Source organism: Manis javanica, chromosome 4, assembly GCF_040802235.1.
Source record: "Manis javanica isolate MJ-LG chromosome 4, MJ_LKY, whole genome shotgun sequence".
NCBI classification, from domain to species: Eukaryota; Metazoa; Chordata; class Mammalia; order Pholidota; family Manidae; genus Manis; species Manis javanica.
The window spans coordinates 32,966,109-32,983,395 of NC_133159.1; the positions used below are offsets into that span (position 1 = coordinate 32,966,109).

Consider the following 17,287-nt stretch of genomic DNA (forward strand, 5'->3'; position numbering starts at 1 on the left):
TTGAGAAGAAATCAAGTTAACAGATTTGTTCCTGTCAATGAAGTTTCAAAAGCTGAACCAATTCTCCAAAGTAAAATGAGAAAATGAAAAAAACAGAGATTGAACTGGTGTAGAATGGCAGGGGGGATAAAGGAGGGTTTTCTCTGGAAAAGTAGGAAGCATATTAAAGCTTGATCTAGAATTTCTTTGGTAAGCCAAAGAGACAAGCTTATTACAGATTTTTTTCCTATTGACCTTTGACCCACCAAATGATATCAAGCCTTTTTACCCTTGGGGCTTAATTTCTTCATTTGTACATACATTCATTTCTATTCTATTTACTAAAGTATTTTGATGATTTTTACATGTCTATTAACACATTTTTGGAGATGGTATGTCTCATATTCAAAAATTAATGCAAAAGGAGGTATCTGGACACTTGAGCAGCTTTTACCCAAGGAGTTTCACATTTAAACAGAGAACAGAATTGCACATTATTTCACATATGTTCATTTAATGAATGTATTCAGTAAACACTCTTTACTGAATAATGAGATGCATGAAAAGACCATCATATCACCTCTGCTTTTTAAAAAATGTGTCTGTGAACATTTGTGTACATGTGTCTTAATGTCCATAAGTTTGCATTTTTCTAGAAACAGAGTGGGAGTGAAATTATTGCATCATCTACTATATGTTACTTCAAATCTTTTCTAAAGTTTTATACTCCCACCAGCATTGTGTGAAGGTTCCTATTTCTCTACATCTTCATCAACTTATGGTATTCCTACAGTCTAAATTTTTTGCCAATATAATATATGTGCATAGTGGTAGCCCCTTGCAGTTTTAATGTGCATTTCACTGTTTACACACTAGGCTGAACAGCTTTCTATATAGGTATTTGGCATTTGAGTTCCTATTCTGTGAAGTGCTTGTGCAAGATTTTGTTCACTTTACTTTTGTGCTTCTGTCCTTTTAATATTTCCATTAATTTATAGGAGTTCTTTGTATATGAACCCTTGATCATGTATGTACTACAGATATCTACACTGTGCTTGTATTTTCACTCTAAGTATGATCTTTTGATGAATCAAAGTTTTAAATTTTAGTCAGTTGTTATCTTTATAATTGTTGATTTTGGGGTCTGAGTTAAGAAATCTTTGTGTACCTCAAAGCCATAAAGATATTCTTCTACGTTGTAACTATATTGTCACCTGGGTCATAAAAATATTGGTATTATGTGCAGTATGTTTCTGATGTCTCTATTCTGTTCCATTGTTCTATTTGTCTATTCTTGTGCCAGTAATATGCTGTCATAATTATTAGCTTTCTATAAGTCTTAATATTTGGTAGAGCAAATACTTTCACCTTGTTCCTCTTGTTTTAGGACATCTTGGCTACTCTTGGCCATTTAAAGTTCTACATACATTTTATCATCAATTTGTCAAGTTACATGCACATACTCACGTGCAATCCCATACAATATGCATATACTCATACAAAAGCTTTTGGGATTTTAGTTGGAATTGCACTGAATGTATAAATTTGGGCATAATTTAAATCTTTATAATATTGAGTCCTCTAACTTATGAACAATGGGTATGTGTTATATTTAGGTCTTCAATTTATCTCAATATCATAATTTTCTTTGTAGAGTTCCTGTACATCTATCTATTGTTAAACATATTCCTCAGTGCTGATATTTTCCATACTATCATAAATGGTAACTTGTAAAAAATTTCATTTTCTAACTATTGCCATTATATAAAATGTAATTGATTTTTTCTAATAAAAACCTTGCCATGCTTTTAAGTTGTTTCCTATAATTCAAGTTTGTATTATTTTGCATTTTCTATGCAAGCAATCACATCTCATGAGAATAAATATATTTTTCCTTCTTCCTTTCCAAATATTACATCTTTCATTTTTTTTTTTTTTTTTTGTTCCATGCAATGGCTAGTGCAGGCAAACCATGCAGATTTTGTAGGTTCAGTTCCAGACCATTGCAATAAAGTGAGTCAAATTAATTTTTTGGTTTCCCAGTGCATATAAAAGTTATATTTACACTCTACTGTAGTCTGTTAAGTGTGCAACAGCACTATGTCTAATAAAACAATGTACATACCTTAATTTAAAAATGCCTTATTGCTAAAAAATGCTGTTATCTGAGTTTTTAGTGAGTCATAATCTTTTTGCTGGTGGAGGGTACTGCCTCTGTGTTCAGGGCTTCTGACTGATTGAGGTCGTGGTTGCTGAAGGTTGGGGGCGCTGTGGCAGTTTCTTAAAATAAGACAACAGTGAAGTTTGCTGCATTGATTGACTCTTCCTTTCATGCACGATTGCTCTGTAGCATGTGATACTGTTTAGTAGCATTTTACCCAGAATAGAACTTCTTTTAAACTTGGAGTCAAACCTCTAAACCCTTCGACTGCTTTATCAATTGAGTTTATATTAATATTCTTGTCATTTCAACAATCTTCATAGCATCTTCACCAGATTTCATCTCAAGAAACCACTGTGTTTGCTGATCCATATGAAGCAAATCCTCATCCATTAAAGTTTTATCATGAGACTGCTGCAATTCAGTCCCATCTTCAGGCTCCTCTTCTAATTCTAATGCTATTTCCACTATATCTGCCTCCACTAGAGTCTCGAACCCTTCAAAGTCATCCATGAGGGTTGACTAACTAAACTCCTCTTAGTGTGTATATTTTGACCTCTTCCCATGAATCATGAAATGTTCTTCATGGCATCTAGAATAATAAATCCTTTCCAGAAGGTTTTGAATTGACTTTGCCCAGATCTGTCAGAGGAATCACTAGCTATGGCAGCCATAGCCTTACAATATGTATTTCTTGTGTTGGCAGTCATGAAAACAACATTAATCTTGTTTGAACATCTCCATCAGAGATCATGGGTAGCCAGGTGCATTGTCAATGATCAGTAATATTTTGAAAAGAATCTTTTTTTTGAGAAGTAGATCTCAACAGTGGACTTAAGATATTCAGTAAACCATGTTGTAAACACATGTGCTGTCATCCAGGCTTTGTTCCATTTATAGAGCACAGATAGAGTAGATTTAACATAATTCTTAAGGGCCCAAGGATTTTTAGAATGCTGAATGAGCCCTGGCTTCAACTTAAAGTCACCTACTGCATTAGCCTCTAACAAGAGAGCCTGTCCTTTGAAGCTTTGAAGCCAGACATTGGCTTTTTGTCTCTAGCTATGAAAGTCCTAAATGGCATCTTCCTCCAATAAAAGGCTGTTTCATCTACAGTGAAATTCTGTTGGTTAATGTAACCACCTTCATTTATCATCTTAGCTAAACCTTTTGAGTAACTTGCAGCTTCTGCATCAGCACTTACCACTTCCCCTGCACTTTTATGTTATGGAGATGGCCTCTCTCCTTAACCAACTTCTGCTGGCTTCCGGCTTTTCTTCTGCAGGTTCCTCACCTCTTTCAGCCTTCATAGAATTGAAGAGAGTCAGGGCCTTGCTCTGGATTAGGCTTTGGCTTAAGGGAATGTTGTGGCTGGTTTAATCTTACATCCAGACCACTCAAACTTTCTCCATATCAGCAATAAGGCTGTTTCCACTTTTTTATGTGTTCACTGGAGTAGCACTTGTAATTTCCTTCAAGAACTATTTCTTTGAATTCACAACTTGGTTAACAGTTTGGGGCAAGAGGCCTAGCTTTTGACCTATCTCAGCTTTTGATATTGCCTTCCTCACTAAGCTTAATCATTTCTAGCTTTTGATTTAAACTGAGAGATGTACAACTCTTCCCTTCGCTTGAAGACTTGGAGGCCATTGTAGGGATAGTAATTGGTCTAATTTCAATATTGTTGTGTCTCAGGGAATAGAGAGGCCTAAGGAGAGGGAGAGAGACAGGGGACCAGCCAGTCATTGGAGCAGTCAGAATGCACACAACATATATCAATTTAGTTCGTCCTCTTAAATGGGTGTTTTTTGTGGCACCTCAAAACAATTACAATAGTAACACCATAGGTAAATGATAACAAATACACAGATCACCATAACAAATATGGTAATCATGAGGAAATTTGAAATATTGCAAGAATTACCAAAATGTATTGCAGAGACACAAAGTGAGCAAATGCTGTTAGAAAAATGGCACTGATAGACTTGTTCAATGCAGGGTTGCCCCAAACCTTCAAACTGTAAAACAAAAACGCATTATCTGTGAAGTGCAATAAAACGAAGTACAGTAGAACTAGGTATGTTTGTACAACAATGAATAGAATTGGTGAAGGTGAGTATCCTTTTCTCATTCCCAGTCTCAAAGGAAAAGCTCTTGAATTTCACCATTTAGTATGTTTTTGTAGGGTTTTTTAAATAGATATTCTTGATCACATTAAGGAAATTCTTTTATGGTGTTAGTTTGTTCAATGTTTTATGATAAGTTCATACGGAATGTCATAAAATTCTTTTCCTGCACATTTTGAGAAGATTTAAAATTTTTAATTTATTAATATGGGGAATAACATTGACTGATTTTCTAATGTTAGCCCAAATTTGCATTCCTGGGATAAACCCAACTTTAACATAAATTATTATTATTTTCCTACAGTGCTGATTTTGGCTTTCTAATATTTCTTTGGAATTTTTGCATCTTAGTTCATGAATGACACTGGCCTGTCATTTTCCTTTCTTGTAATGTCCATGTCAGATTTTGGTATCAAGGTTATCCTAGGCTTTTAACATAAGGTGTGTAATGTACCCTTTTTCTGTTCTCCAAAAGAGTTTGTGTAAAATTACAATTATTTCTTCTTAAATAATTACAAGAACTCAACTCTGAATTCTTCTGATTCTAGAGTCTTCTTTTGGGAAGATTTCCAATTACTGGTTCAGTTTCTTAAGAGCTATGAGAATTCACACTTTTTATGTCGTTTTGTATCAACTTTGATATATTTTATTTTCCTAGAAAATTTTCCTTTCCATCTAGATTTTTTAATTTTTTAATGAACTCATTTTTCAATTTTTTTAATAAAGCACTGGTCCTTTCTAATCTCATGATATGAGTTACTTAAGCTTTGTTGTTTTTCTCTTGATCAGTCTTACTATAAGTTTATCCATTTTATTAGACTTCTCGAAGAACCAATTTTTAGCTTTGCTGATTCACTCCACTGTATTCTTTTTAGATAAATAACAAATACAGGTATTTTACAATTTAGAGGCAGTATAGTATGGAGTACTGGATTAGAATCAGCAAGTCTATCAAATGCCAACTATATTTTAGAGTCAGTTTTTTTCATCTCTAAAATGGGGTATTACCAATTTTGCTACTTCATAGACATGAAAACCTAACCAATGTAAAATAATTCTATTAGTATCTGCCTCAGTTCTATACTTCAAATACAGTTGATATATTCTACAGCTGACTTGAAGAACAGAAGTTAACTTGTGTTTGGTATTGCCTGTGTGTCTGGCCCTATTCTTGATGCTTTCATTGCCATGTTTAATGTAGCCTCACAACTGTCCTATTTGGGAAATAGTTATTATAACCCATATTACAGATAAAGCAGCTGAGGCTGATGAACATTATTAGTTTTTAGATTCACTTGATAAACTCTGATTGTTTAATATACAGAAGTCATAGATAGGGGAAATTATAGTTATAATCCTTATTAATTCAGTTGAAAAACTTTGAGCCCAGGAGATTCTGTTTTACATTAGGAAAAGTAAACTCAGCATTTTTGTCTGTGAGCCCTGCCTGGTATGTATATTCACCAGGTTCTAATATTCCTTGAAGTATCATTCATTTTTTGTTCAGAAAAATTGATGAATAGTTGATTTTTAAGGCACTTTGATAGGCCTTAGCCACTGAGAAATGAATAAAACACATGGGCTCTGCTCTTTGGAATTTAGAATGGGGAAGAAGTATGATAACAAGTAGGTAGATACATGTTTAATTGTCAATTGTGATAAATCCTAAAAGGAAATAAATGTGGCACAGTAAGTAAGGAGTAAGGAGTCTTCTTCAGATTAAATGATCAGAAAGTCCAGGTTGAATGGTGGCATCATTTACTGAAATCAGAAAGAGTAAGAGAAAAATGATTTTGGAGATATGGGCAGAAACAAGCAGTTTCGTTTTGGCAGTTACTGGCAAATCATGAGAACAAACCTACGGAGAGAATGATCCACTCTTAAGGCCTAGGATAGTCCAATAATATTTCAAAGTTGAGTAGCATTTAAACAGTCTACAAAAGAGATTTAAAAGGAACAGCAAAAAGATAAGTGAAAATCAGGAGAGCTGGCACCACAACTCCAAGAGGGCAGAGCTTTCTGAGAGGGAGAGAGGGAGTGCTACTAAGAGCTGAACTGTCCACTGAATTTATTTTGGGTGGGGAGGTCAATAGTGCCCTTGGCAAAAACAGTTTCATGGCACAGTAGGAATGAAAGCTTGGAGAACATTGAAAAAAGGATAGAAACTGTTTAGCCCATGCATGTGTAGATAGTCTGACAAATATTCCTTTGTGCAGCTGCCATCTGGCTAAATAGACTTGGGCAAATCTTACTAATGCATGACAGCTCCAGAGAGGTAATCAGCCATGTGCCATTGGTATTAGTCAGCTCCTGGGGGACTGCACTGCTTTGAAAGCTGCTTATTCTGGCTCACATTCACAATCATTTGATGCTTATTTTATCACTCTTATTTATTCCCCACCTCTAGATCAAAATTGAACTCAAGCAGGCCCAGCAGAAGTTATTAGACAGTGCAAAGATGTGCTCTTCTCTCACCGCAGAGTGGAAGCACTGTCAGCAGAAAATCAAGGAATTGGAGCTGGAAATCCTTAACCAGGCTCAGAACATTAAATCGCAGAGCAACCTACAGGAAAAGCTGACTCAGGAGAAATCTAAAGTTGCCGAGGCAGAGGAAAAGGTAATTATCTTCATACTTAATAGATAATATGTACTGAATACCACTACTGAAATCATGTTTCCCTAAGGAGTTTAAGAAATAGATATGGTGCAAATTCCAATGTTTTTCATTATTCTCCCATGATTTCCTCTCTTTCGACTTCTCCGGCTCCTACAATTTCAGTAAATTTTGTTTCTTAGACTGCATGAACTTAAAAAGTTAAGTTTCATTAAAGATAAAACATGAACTTAACGAACTGAGACCAGATGACTTTTGTTTTACACTTTGAAATTTTAAAAGATTTATACTTCTCTCCTTTGGATTGGCTGTTTATGTTATTTTTTATTTTTGTTTCTGGAGGGATTTGTGATGCAAAATGAACCATTTTGAAATATTGCCCCTGCAATTTTAGATCACTTACCCCAGGTGACAGTAGTATGCAGCAGTTGCACGCTTTGTCTGATAGTCAAATCTCACATAAAAATGAGTCATTTCTTCACACCATATAAATACAAAACAAACATTAAACAGTAAGTGGCAGCGATATGAATTAAACTCAGAAGCCTAATGTTGAGCTAAAGAAACCAGCACAAAAAAGTATGAACTCTTTTTATGTAATTTCATTTATATGATGTTTGAGAATAGACAAAATTAAGCTATGGTGATACCCTCGTAGTTGTTTATGAGGGGTATTAACTGGGAAGGGGGCATGAGGGACTCTTCTGTAGTACTGGAAGTATTCTATATCTTGGTCTGGGAGATATTTATATAAGTAAAACTGCTATGAGTATGCTTTAGGTATGTGTACTTTATGTGTGTTATTATTCCACAAAAAATTAATTGGTAAAATTGGTAAAAAGTTTTAATTAAAAAAAAAAGTTTTAATTTAGACAGTACTAAACATTGGTGAGGATTTTGTGCAACAAAAACTCTTATATACTGACAGCAGCTGGTAAAGCAAATTAGTATAAACACTTTGGAAAGCAATTTGGCATTGGTATGTAGTTAAGTTAAAGATGTATGTATACCATACAACCCACACTTCTACCACTAGGCATAAACATCAGAGAAATTCTTACACTGAGTATATTTATCAGGAGATAGGAATACAGTCATTTTCACAGAAACATTGTTCCAAATAGCAGAAAATTAGAAACAGTCCAAATGTTGAATAAAATGAGATGGAATAAGCAAATTATATACTTACACAATAGCATACAACAGTGAAAATAAATGAACTGAAAGTATATGCAAAATACTTCAATATAATATTGAATAAAAACCAAGCCACCAAAAACACAGTATGATTCCACTAATATAAAGGTTAAAATGATGCAATATAAAAACCATCTCAAATAGAGATACATGTTATTAAAAGAAAAAGAAAAGAAATTATTAACAAAATTTAAAAGATGAGTTTTCCCAGGTGGGAAGGATGGGTGATAATCAATGAGGGTCACAGAGTGGATTTCAAAAGCATTAGAAATGTTCTCTTTCTTATATTATGAGGTGGGCTCAAATGTTTGCATATGTCCTTGACAGAGAAGCTAATGGGGTGATACACTACTCTGTGGAATTAAGACTGTGTATCTTTAAGTAAGCATTTCCCTAGGCAGAACTACAGGGAGGCAGGGTAACGTTCCTTTGAGCTGGCCTCGATGATTGGCCACCCCCTGCCATTGCCCTTGAATCATTCTGCATCTTCAACTCTCTTTAAAGGTATGTGGGCTCTGCAGGAACCTGGGGCTGATACAGAAAGCCCTTCTCTTAAAAAAGGACTGTGATCCACTGGCATTCACTGAATAGTTGTGGAGAATGTGGTTCCAGCCATTGTAAAAGATTCGTTTTTGGGACAGGAATGCATTAGAGGGAGAATAGCTATTCTAATAGAAATTATTCTTTCAATAAATATTTATTTAGCACCTACTATGTACCTGTCACAATTTTAGGTGACATAGGTTTTATAAAAAAGTAATAAGTAAATGAATATAAAAGATTTACTTAACAAAAAATTTAGTGGCACTTTTAATCTAACAGGAAAATTCTAAAATAAAATGACATATCTCTCTTTTGAAGTCATAAGTCTTACTTTTTATTCTGCTGGGGCATTAAAGAACATATCACTAGTGCTGGCATTATGCTAATCCTGCTTGGTTTGTAAGAAACTTCTACTTCGATCTTACTCCTGAATCTAGCCGCACTGGAGAAACTAGACAGTCCAACACATTGCTTTTTGAAATGTAAGTTGGTCTAATATCTATGGAGATAGTTTGGCATTATCTATTAAGCAGACAAATAATAATCTCTGCCCTAACAAATCTGAACCTCATAATTGATTCTACAGAAATTGTAATAGTAGTGTTTGTAATTGCTGAAGATTGGAATCAACCTGAATGCCATCAGTAGGGTCTAGTTAAATAAATTATGGTATATTCTTATGGTGGAATGGTATGCAGCTATAAAAAAGACAATTCTATATGTACATATAATATGGAAAAATCACCAAATACATTGTTTTTTAAAAAAACAAGGAGTATAAGTATGTATATGCCATCATTTGTATAAAAAATGGATATATGGGGGAGAACTATATAATATTTGTTTGTATGTGCATAAATAAATCTCTGGAAGGGTACACAAGAAACTAGTACCAGTGATTACCTATTCGGTGGAAAAAAACTTGGAGAAGACAGGATAGAAATGGGAAGGAGACTTTTCACTATATAGCTTCATTTACACAAACATACATTAAACTATGTGAATGTATTGTGTTGCAAAACCTAAGTAACTTATTTTAAAATTAAATCTAGCCACACTCTTTACTTTAGGTCAGATTTGTTTGTTAGCATTATGTTTGCTATTTATATGGTATTTCCCTAATTGGATGAAAGGTCACACTCTCCTTAAGGTTTTATTTGTAAACTTTTTTCATTCAAGATTTTGGATCTGCAGCAGAAATTAGAACAAGCTCATACAGTCTGTCTCACAGACACTTGTATTTTGGGGAAGAAGCAATTAGAGGAAAAGATAAAAGAAGGAATAGAAAATGAAGCTAAAATAAAGCAACAATATCAGGAAGAACAGCAGAAGAGGTAAGAGCAAGGGTGTTAGTTTCCCATGCACTAACATGATTGAGTTTCCCAGCAGTGCCAGTGCACCACGGAGTCAACTCAGTAACACAGCTTCTTATACTATAGCACTTACCACACTGTGTTCTAAGTTTATTTCCCAGTTTGCCTTTCATTTTAGAGTGTGGGATTCTTAAGTGCAGGGATTATTTCTTGTTGCTCTGGGACATACTTGGTGCACCAGTACATTTTCTTGAACGACTGGGTTGCCAACAAAATGTGACACTCTGGGTTATTGCTTTTCTGATTCTAACATGATTGGCACAAAAACGTGGACAATGAAGTTGATGTTTTGTGTTTATCAACTGATTTTCTTCAAATAAATTCCATATACTTTACAGGCTTCTTAATCATTGCTAAGCTACCACCTGATAGGAGTTTTCATATATTTTTCTGAATTTACTGTGATTATTATTAGGATTCTTACTTGAATGATCTTCTTGGATGCCCTGAATTTCAGTAATAGATGCTTCTATTGTACTCAGTGATTCATACATATTTTGAGGAAAATATGGTTTTAGCCACTGAAAAGATATATAGACCTTCACATATGTTATGAAACTCAGAACCTTACTTTCAGCTCTAGCTAAAAGCTCTAGCATAGGGCCTGGTACTCCATAGGTACTCAGTAAATATTTAGTGAATGAATGAATGAATGGATGGATGAATAATGAATTCGGTCAGTGAGGTACAGTAGAAAAATACTTGTCTCACTGCTACTTCTAGCAGGATGGCAAACTATGCCCCTGATATAAAACAGCTAGATCCTGAATAAACTCCAATCTGTATACCTTTTAAAACATTGCTCACAAAAAAAAAAAGAGAAAGCCCTAAGGGAATACATAGAAGGAGCAAAAACAAAAATGATGAGTGGTGAACAAATTTCTAAGTCAAGGGGCAGATAACAATTATCAGCCCAGGTGTGAGACAAGAAGCTCACAAAGTTTGCCACAAGGCAGCATAGGTAAATTTGAGACTCTAGTATTAATCTGGGAATCTTGAAGAATTAAAAAGGAGAAGTAGCTAAATAGCTCTTAAGGAGCTATTTCTCAGGAGGAAGCTTCCTGTCTTCCTAAGAAAATCAACATTATTTCTGGAGTACAGCAACCCCAATTTAATAGATATTAAGGATTCCTATATATTAAGTTTAATCAAATATGAACTTCAAATAAAAAATCTCCAAATAACACAAGGAAACTGACCACTATGTATGAAAGTCAGCAGAAACAACGAACACCAAATTTATAACCATCCCCCCAAAACTTCGGCAACTGGAATTATAAAGAATAGGTTGTAAAACAACTGTGTGAAGTTTTTAAAGAAACAAAAGATGTAATCCAAGAACTGAATGAGGCAACGGCTATTTAACCTTCCTGAAACTTGGATTCTTATCCTTAAAATGGAACTAGTAATACCAGTTGTATACATCTTCTGTGAAGATTGACTGAGACAGAATATGTAAAAGTAATACTTAAGCTAGGTATATAAAAATGAAATAGGGAAATCCTTTTCCACAAAAGGAGGACTATATAGTACACATTGTTTCATAACCTGTAAGAAAGCCACCCAGTTTTGATGTTTAGATTATAACCTACTTTTTTCACTTGAAATACTATGATTTGTTTACTTTCCATTAGATCTTCTAGATATTTTAATCATATAGTAAAACATTTTCAATCCTTTATTGGTGGACATTTACATTTTTCTCAGTTTCTGGCTATAGCAAACAACAAGATAATATATATCCTTGTATTTTTGTGCACATCCTGGATTATTTCTTCAGGATAAATTATAGCAAATACAATGTAATTATAACTACTCATTATGAAATTTCAAATATTAAATACCTATTTAAAATAAAAAGCATAAGTTTTTCAGAATTCTATCCTTTAGCAATAACCCCTTTATGTGGGCACTATGTATTTCTTGGAGGGAGGGTTTCTATGCATATACACAGGCTTTTTATTCTTATTTTGTTAACAAAATTTAACATTTAAAATATAATGCTTTGAAATTTTCATCTTTCACCTAATAATATAACATGGGGATCTGATTAGCCACTTAGCAGCTGCATAATCTTAAACTAATTTCTTACACTTTCAGTGCCTGTTCATACATGCTTCATAAGATCATTATGTAGACTGAATGAGTTATAAGCAATTGACTTTTTATCAGTGTCTGGCACATAGTAAGCACTTGTATCAGTCAGGGTTCAGCCAGAGAAGTAAACAGCAGGAGAAATATATAGCTAATAAGAAATAGTAGTCTTATGGATTTAGTCTTATGTACTTGTGGGTTACACAGTCTGTAAGGCTGTCAGCTGTCATCTTTGCATCGTATGCCAGAGATTAAAGTCTGCAAGACCTGAAGTCAGGAAGTGAAGATGTATATAAAGTGAGAGAGCACATGACAAGCTGGATCCCAACTGTGTGGAGCACACACAACTATGAGCACGATAGCCCATGAGCGCAAGGATGGACTGGAAAGCGTGTCAATTTCTCACTCCCTCTAATTTGGTAAAGAAGGTGGCTTGCAAAAGAAGCTGGTCTCCCTCATCAAGGAGCCAAACAGACCCCCAGCCCAGAAGACAGAGAAAGTGAAGGAAGATCCAAGGGAAGGTGAAGCCGTTGCAGGCCTGGCTGTTGCCTCATGCCAAGGTGAGCAACAGAGACATGGCAACATGTATGAGCGACAGAAGTGCCTGCGCTGACTTACCGAGTATAAAAAAACAAAATGCTTTACTCTGCTCTCCAAATCTTGTACAAGTAAAGTACATCTCTTAGAGCCCACTCGTACCAGAAACATACATGGAAGGAATTCCTAGCTGATACATTACAAAGCCACTACTAAATAGGTGTTATTATTGCAAAATATGTTGTGTTATCATCATCTTCTTCCTCAGTAAAGTGAAAAATGTTCATTTTGGCTAGAACAAAATGTTTGGGGTTAAGAGAAGTGGCAAGAAGATGAGGCTATAAAGGTAAGTAGGCCTGAGTCATGTTAAACCTAACAAGCTACGTTAAGGACTTTGCACATGTTCATGGGAGGTATCATCAGTCTACAGTTTTTCTTTCTTGCAATATCTTTATCTGTTTTTGTTATTAAGGTAATACTGGTCTCATAGAATTAGTTAGGAAGTGTTCCCTCTTCTTCAATTTTTCTGGAAGAGATTAGAAAGGATTGGTATTATTTCTTTTTGAAAGGTCTGGTAGAATTCATCAGTACAACTGTTCTGGGTTTAGTGCTTTATTTTGTAGAAGGTTCTTAAATATGAATTAAATTTCTTTAATAGATCTAGGCCTATTCAGATGATCTGTCCTTGTATAAATTTTGGTAGATTGTGTCTTTCAAAGAATTAGTCCATCTCATCTTAGTTATCAAATTTGTAGGCATAGAGTTGTTCATAGTATTCCTTTATTGTCCTTTTAATGTCCATAGGATCAGCAATGATGATTCCTCATCATTTCTGACATTAGTAATTTGTGTCTTCTCTGTTTCTTGGTTAGCCTGTCTAGAAGGTTATCAATTTTATTGATTTTTTTCCTAAAGAATTAGCTTTGTTTTCATTGTTTTTTTTCTCTTTTTATAATTCATTCCTGTTTACAATTTCATTAACATCTGCTCTAATTTTTATTATTGCTTTTCTTCTGCTTTATTTGGGCTTATATTGGTCTCCTTTCTCTAGTGTTTTGGGTTGAAGCTTAGATTATTGATTTTTGATCTTCCTTCTTTTATAATATTTGCATTTAATGCTATAAGTTTCCCTCAAAGTACTGCTTTTTACTGCAGCTCACAAATTTTGTAAGTAATGTTTTCATTTCATATGTGTAGCTCAAAATATTTTTTTAAATTTCTCGGGACTTCTTTGACACATGTATTTTTTAGAAGTATGTTTATTTAATCTCCAAATATTTTTACTTTCCAGCCTTCTGTTATTGATTAATAGTTTCATAATATTATTGTAAAAAATTGTATTCTGTTACATAGATATATCATAATTTATGTAAAATGCTTTTTAAACATTTTTGCCATTTTAAAGACTGCTGTAATGAATATTTGTACAAAGGTTTTGCAAGTGCAATGAAGCATATATGATAGGTGTTATAGAAGGTTTAGGATACTGTGGTAGGGCACAGCAGGGGCACTAATCTGGCCTAGGGAGCTCAAGGAAGCCTTCCTCAAAGAAAGTTACTTATACTGAGAGTGAAGTAGTTGGTCTGGGAAAGCTAAGTAGAGAATATTGGACAAAGGAATGCTTGGGAAATGAGGATAGGGAAAAGATTGAGATAGCAGTGGAGGAATAAGTGTTGTCAATGAAAAGGTCATTTAAAACTCCTTGAAATACAGAGTTTTATTTGAACCAAACTTAGGACTTAAAGCCAGAAGACATAACTTCTACTGGCAGAAGAAATGTTCAGAAGGCTATAGTCATATGCAGGTTTTATACCCTCCAGGAGACAATCAAGAAAGACTGAAGTTCAACGGGGTACATTCATTTACATAAGATATGCAAGGCAAAGAAAAGAATAGGGAAGGGATCAATGTACATCCTGAGCAGAAGAGAATTAAGGGGAAGGGTAAATATTCATGCCTGTCTTTTAGCAAGAATCCAGATCCTAGCAGGTTTAGTTTTTGACTTAACGAACAGATGGTATTATAGAGTTAGAAAGTTTCTGTTTTCATAGGTGGCCATTTTGAGACTCCCAGAGTTAATGAAACCTTCAACACTGAGGCCTTAAAAATTTTAGTGGTCCCTAATATGATAATTCACCGGGTAGAGGATGACTTGTTTCAGGTAGTGAAAATTTTTCATTTTGTCTGGAACAAAGTGTTTGTAGGTATAGGGAGTGGCAAGAAAATGAAACTAGAAAGGCAAACTAGCTTGCAAGCCATATTGAAGAATTCTCAAGAGTGGGGAACCACTGAGCATTTTAAGCAGAGCAGTATAATTAGACTGTGATTTAGCAGGAGCCATCTGGTTACAATGTGAAGGACGGATTGAAAGAGAGAGTAAAGCTTTTGGGGAGAGGGAGTCTTACAAGTCTACTGATGTCTTACTTTTATTCACTGGCAGAACTAGTTTGTCTTTTATTGTTCAAACTCTATATATATGATATAGGAGTTAATTTCTGACATTCATGAGTTGCTTTTAAAATTTTGACTTCCTCCTTTTCAGTACTAATTTCCGTAGAGCCAAGGGCAGACTGCCCCAAGATGTACCACTGTGACATGCAAGCTGAAGATGATCAAGGCCCAAAAGACTTAGAGGGAAATCCTCGCCTCTCCCACCCTCAAATGCACAGAAAGAACTTAGATAGAGGACCGGCTCCAGGAGGAGAGTTATAGCCATAGATAACTACATTATAATATGACCTAGGAGTGGTAAACAGGGAGAGATGTGGCAAAGTCGGTTAAAATTCCTCTCTGGGTCCCATTGTTTCCGTGTGGCCCAACAATAATTTGTTTACCAACATTTACTCTTTCATATTTCTGTGAACTGCTTCCCTTTTTCCGTTGAAGTCCTAGGCCCCCAACCTCCTCCTTAGTTCAGGATGACCCTGAAGTTGTCCCTGACTGACTTGGGAATCTATGTCTATGGATTCCCGATAGATGTAATTAAACTTTGTTTTTTTCTCCTGTTAATCTGTCTCTTATCAATGTGATTCTAAACCAGCTAGAAGAACCTCGAAGGGAAGAGGAAAATTCTTCCTCTACAACCCTTGGAGAGCCTACACTTACATCCAGAAACGTGAGAAGAACTAACAGTGCTAAAGGTAGAGAGGTATGAACCCAATGTCTCACATATAAATATTTCCCAGTAATCCATTGGTTTCTCAGAAAATTGAAGTTAGAGAAAGCAAACTTATTTGTCTGGTATTGTTACAGGTTGAAATTGTTCTCCCCCAGTGTGGGTAAAGTTGTAATATTTCCAGAATCTCCCTCCTGGCCTTACAGCATCGCCATATCAGCAGGTGTTTCCAAGGCATGTAGAGTAGTAGTCCATTTCCGTATCAGTAGGTAATTAGAAGGGCAAGCCAGTGCTTATCTAGACCAGAGAGGTTGGGTGGAGCTCTCTTTTTCTGAAGATGGTAGAGAGATGCAGAATAACTGCTTGTAACAAATAAATGGGTTTTTCCCACTTTATTTCTCCTTTTGACTGATTTCAGTTTTGAAGGTAATTTGCCCCGGATTTCCCCCCCTGGAGTTATACCCACTGAAACAAAGAATTGAAAAGCGGAGACACAATAGTGAAGTACAGGGAAAATTTTATTTGAATACACTCCAAGGGAGGACTGGGCCAGAGTCAAGGTGGACAAAGGCACCAAACTTTTAGGGGAGGGTCTGTTTATCCTGTCCTAGCTGGGAGGTGCCTTTTTGATTGACAGGGTGAGGTTATTTGATTGACAGCTCTACTTATAATCCATTCTTGGTGTGCATGTCTTGGGGGCAATTTTATTTTAATGAGACTATGATGATGTGTGATTTGGGCAATTCTTAGTTTTGTTTGTCAGTAGCTAAACGGGTTAGAGCAATCATCACACGGCAGCTGCAGCCAGGGGGCACATCCCGGTCACAGGGACTGTAGAAGAAAATAAGCTTAAGGGCAATAAGATACATATTTTAATGACACCAGCATAGACAAATCTTGTCCATCAGGTAGGATACATGCAAGAGAATGGTCCTGTGATAGGACTGTGGCAGGAATGGGATCTCGTCCAGACTTTCACCCCTCTCCCTGTGGGAGTTACAGATGGATCAATATATAGGGCCGTGGGAGGTACATGCACTGGCCATAAAGATAAAACAAAACTTCCCCATAAGATGCTCTTACAACCCGGACAGTTGGGTTACAGTACCACCATCTTTGGGGGCCACTCTGCTGTTACTCCAGGAATACACACAAGGCCAGCTTCCAGGCCTTTTTCCCAAGGTGCCAGAAGGGCCAGACATTGCTAGTCTGTTTGTCGAAATGTCCAGGGCCACATCCACTCAACAGAGTCTCTAGGGTTTAATGCAGTTGGGGCTGGCAGCAGGATGTTGCTCTACTGGCCGTATCCTGGCTTCCATAATTCCTCTTAGGTTTACATATACAGTTGCATAGGAGAGGCAGCAATGTGTGTTAGCATGTCCACAGGTCTCAAGGCTCCTTTTTAAGGCTTCTCATTCAAATGCTGTAGCACTGTTCATAAGCGAACTGACCAGCCCTGTAGACTGTTGGTGTCAGATGTCAGTCCAGATTTCACCAAACCATTGTACCTCTCTGTCATGCCTGCCCCAGTAGGGTTATATGGTACAT

The 17,287-nt window shown here is 35.8% G+C and overlaps 1 protein-coding gene across 1 annotated transcript in view; it reads left to right on the forward strand.

Moving 5' to 3' along the window:
* CCDC30 (coiled-coil domain containing 30) overlaps positions 1–17,287 on the forward strand; it is a 77,694-nt gene that overhangs the window by 14,952 nt on the left and 45,455 nt on the right. Inside the window, exons 3-4 of the mRNA XM_073233761.1 lie at positions 6,674–6,883; positions 9,800–9,954. Of these exons, the coding sequence (XP_073089862.1) occupies positions 6,674–6,883; positions 9,800–9,954 (365 nt within the window). The remainder of the gene's footprint in view (positions 1–6,673; positions 6,884–9,799; positions 9,955–17,287) is intronic.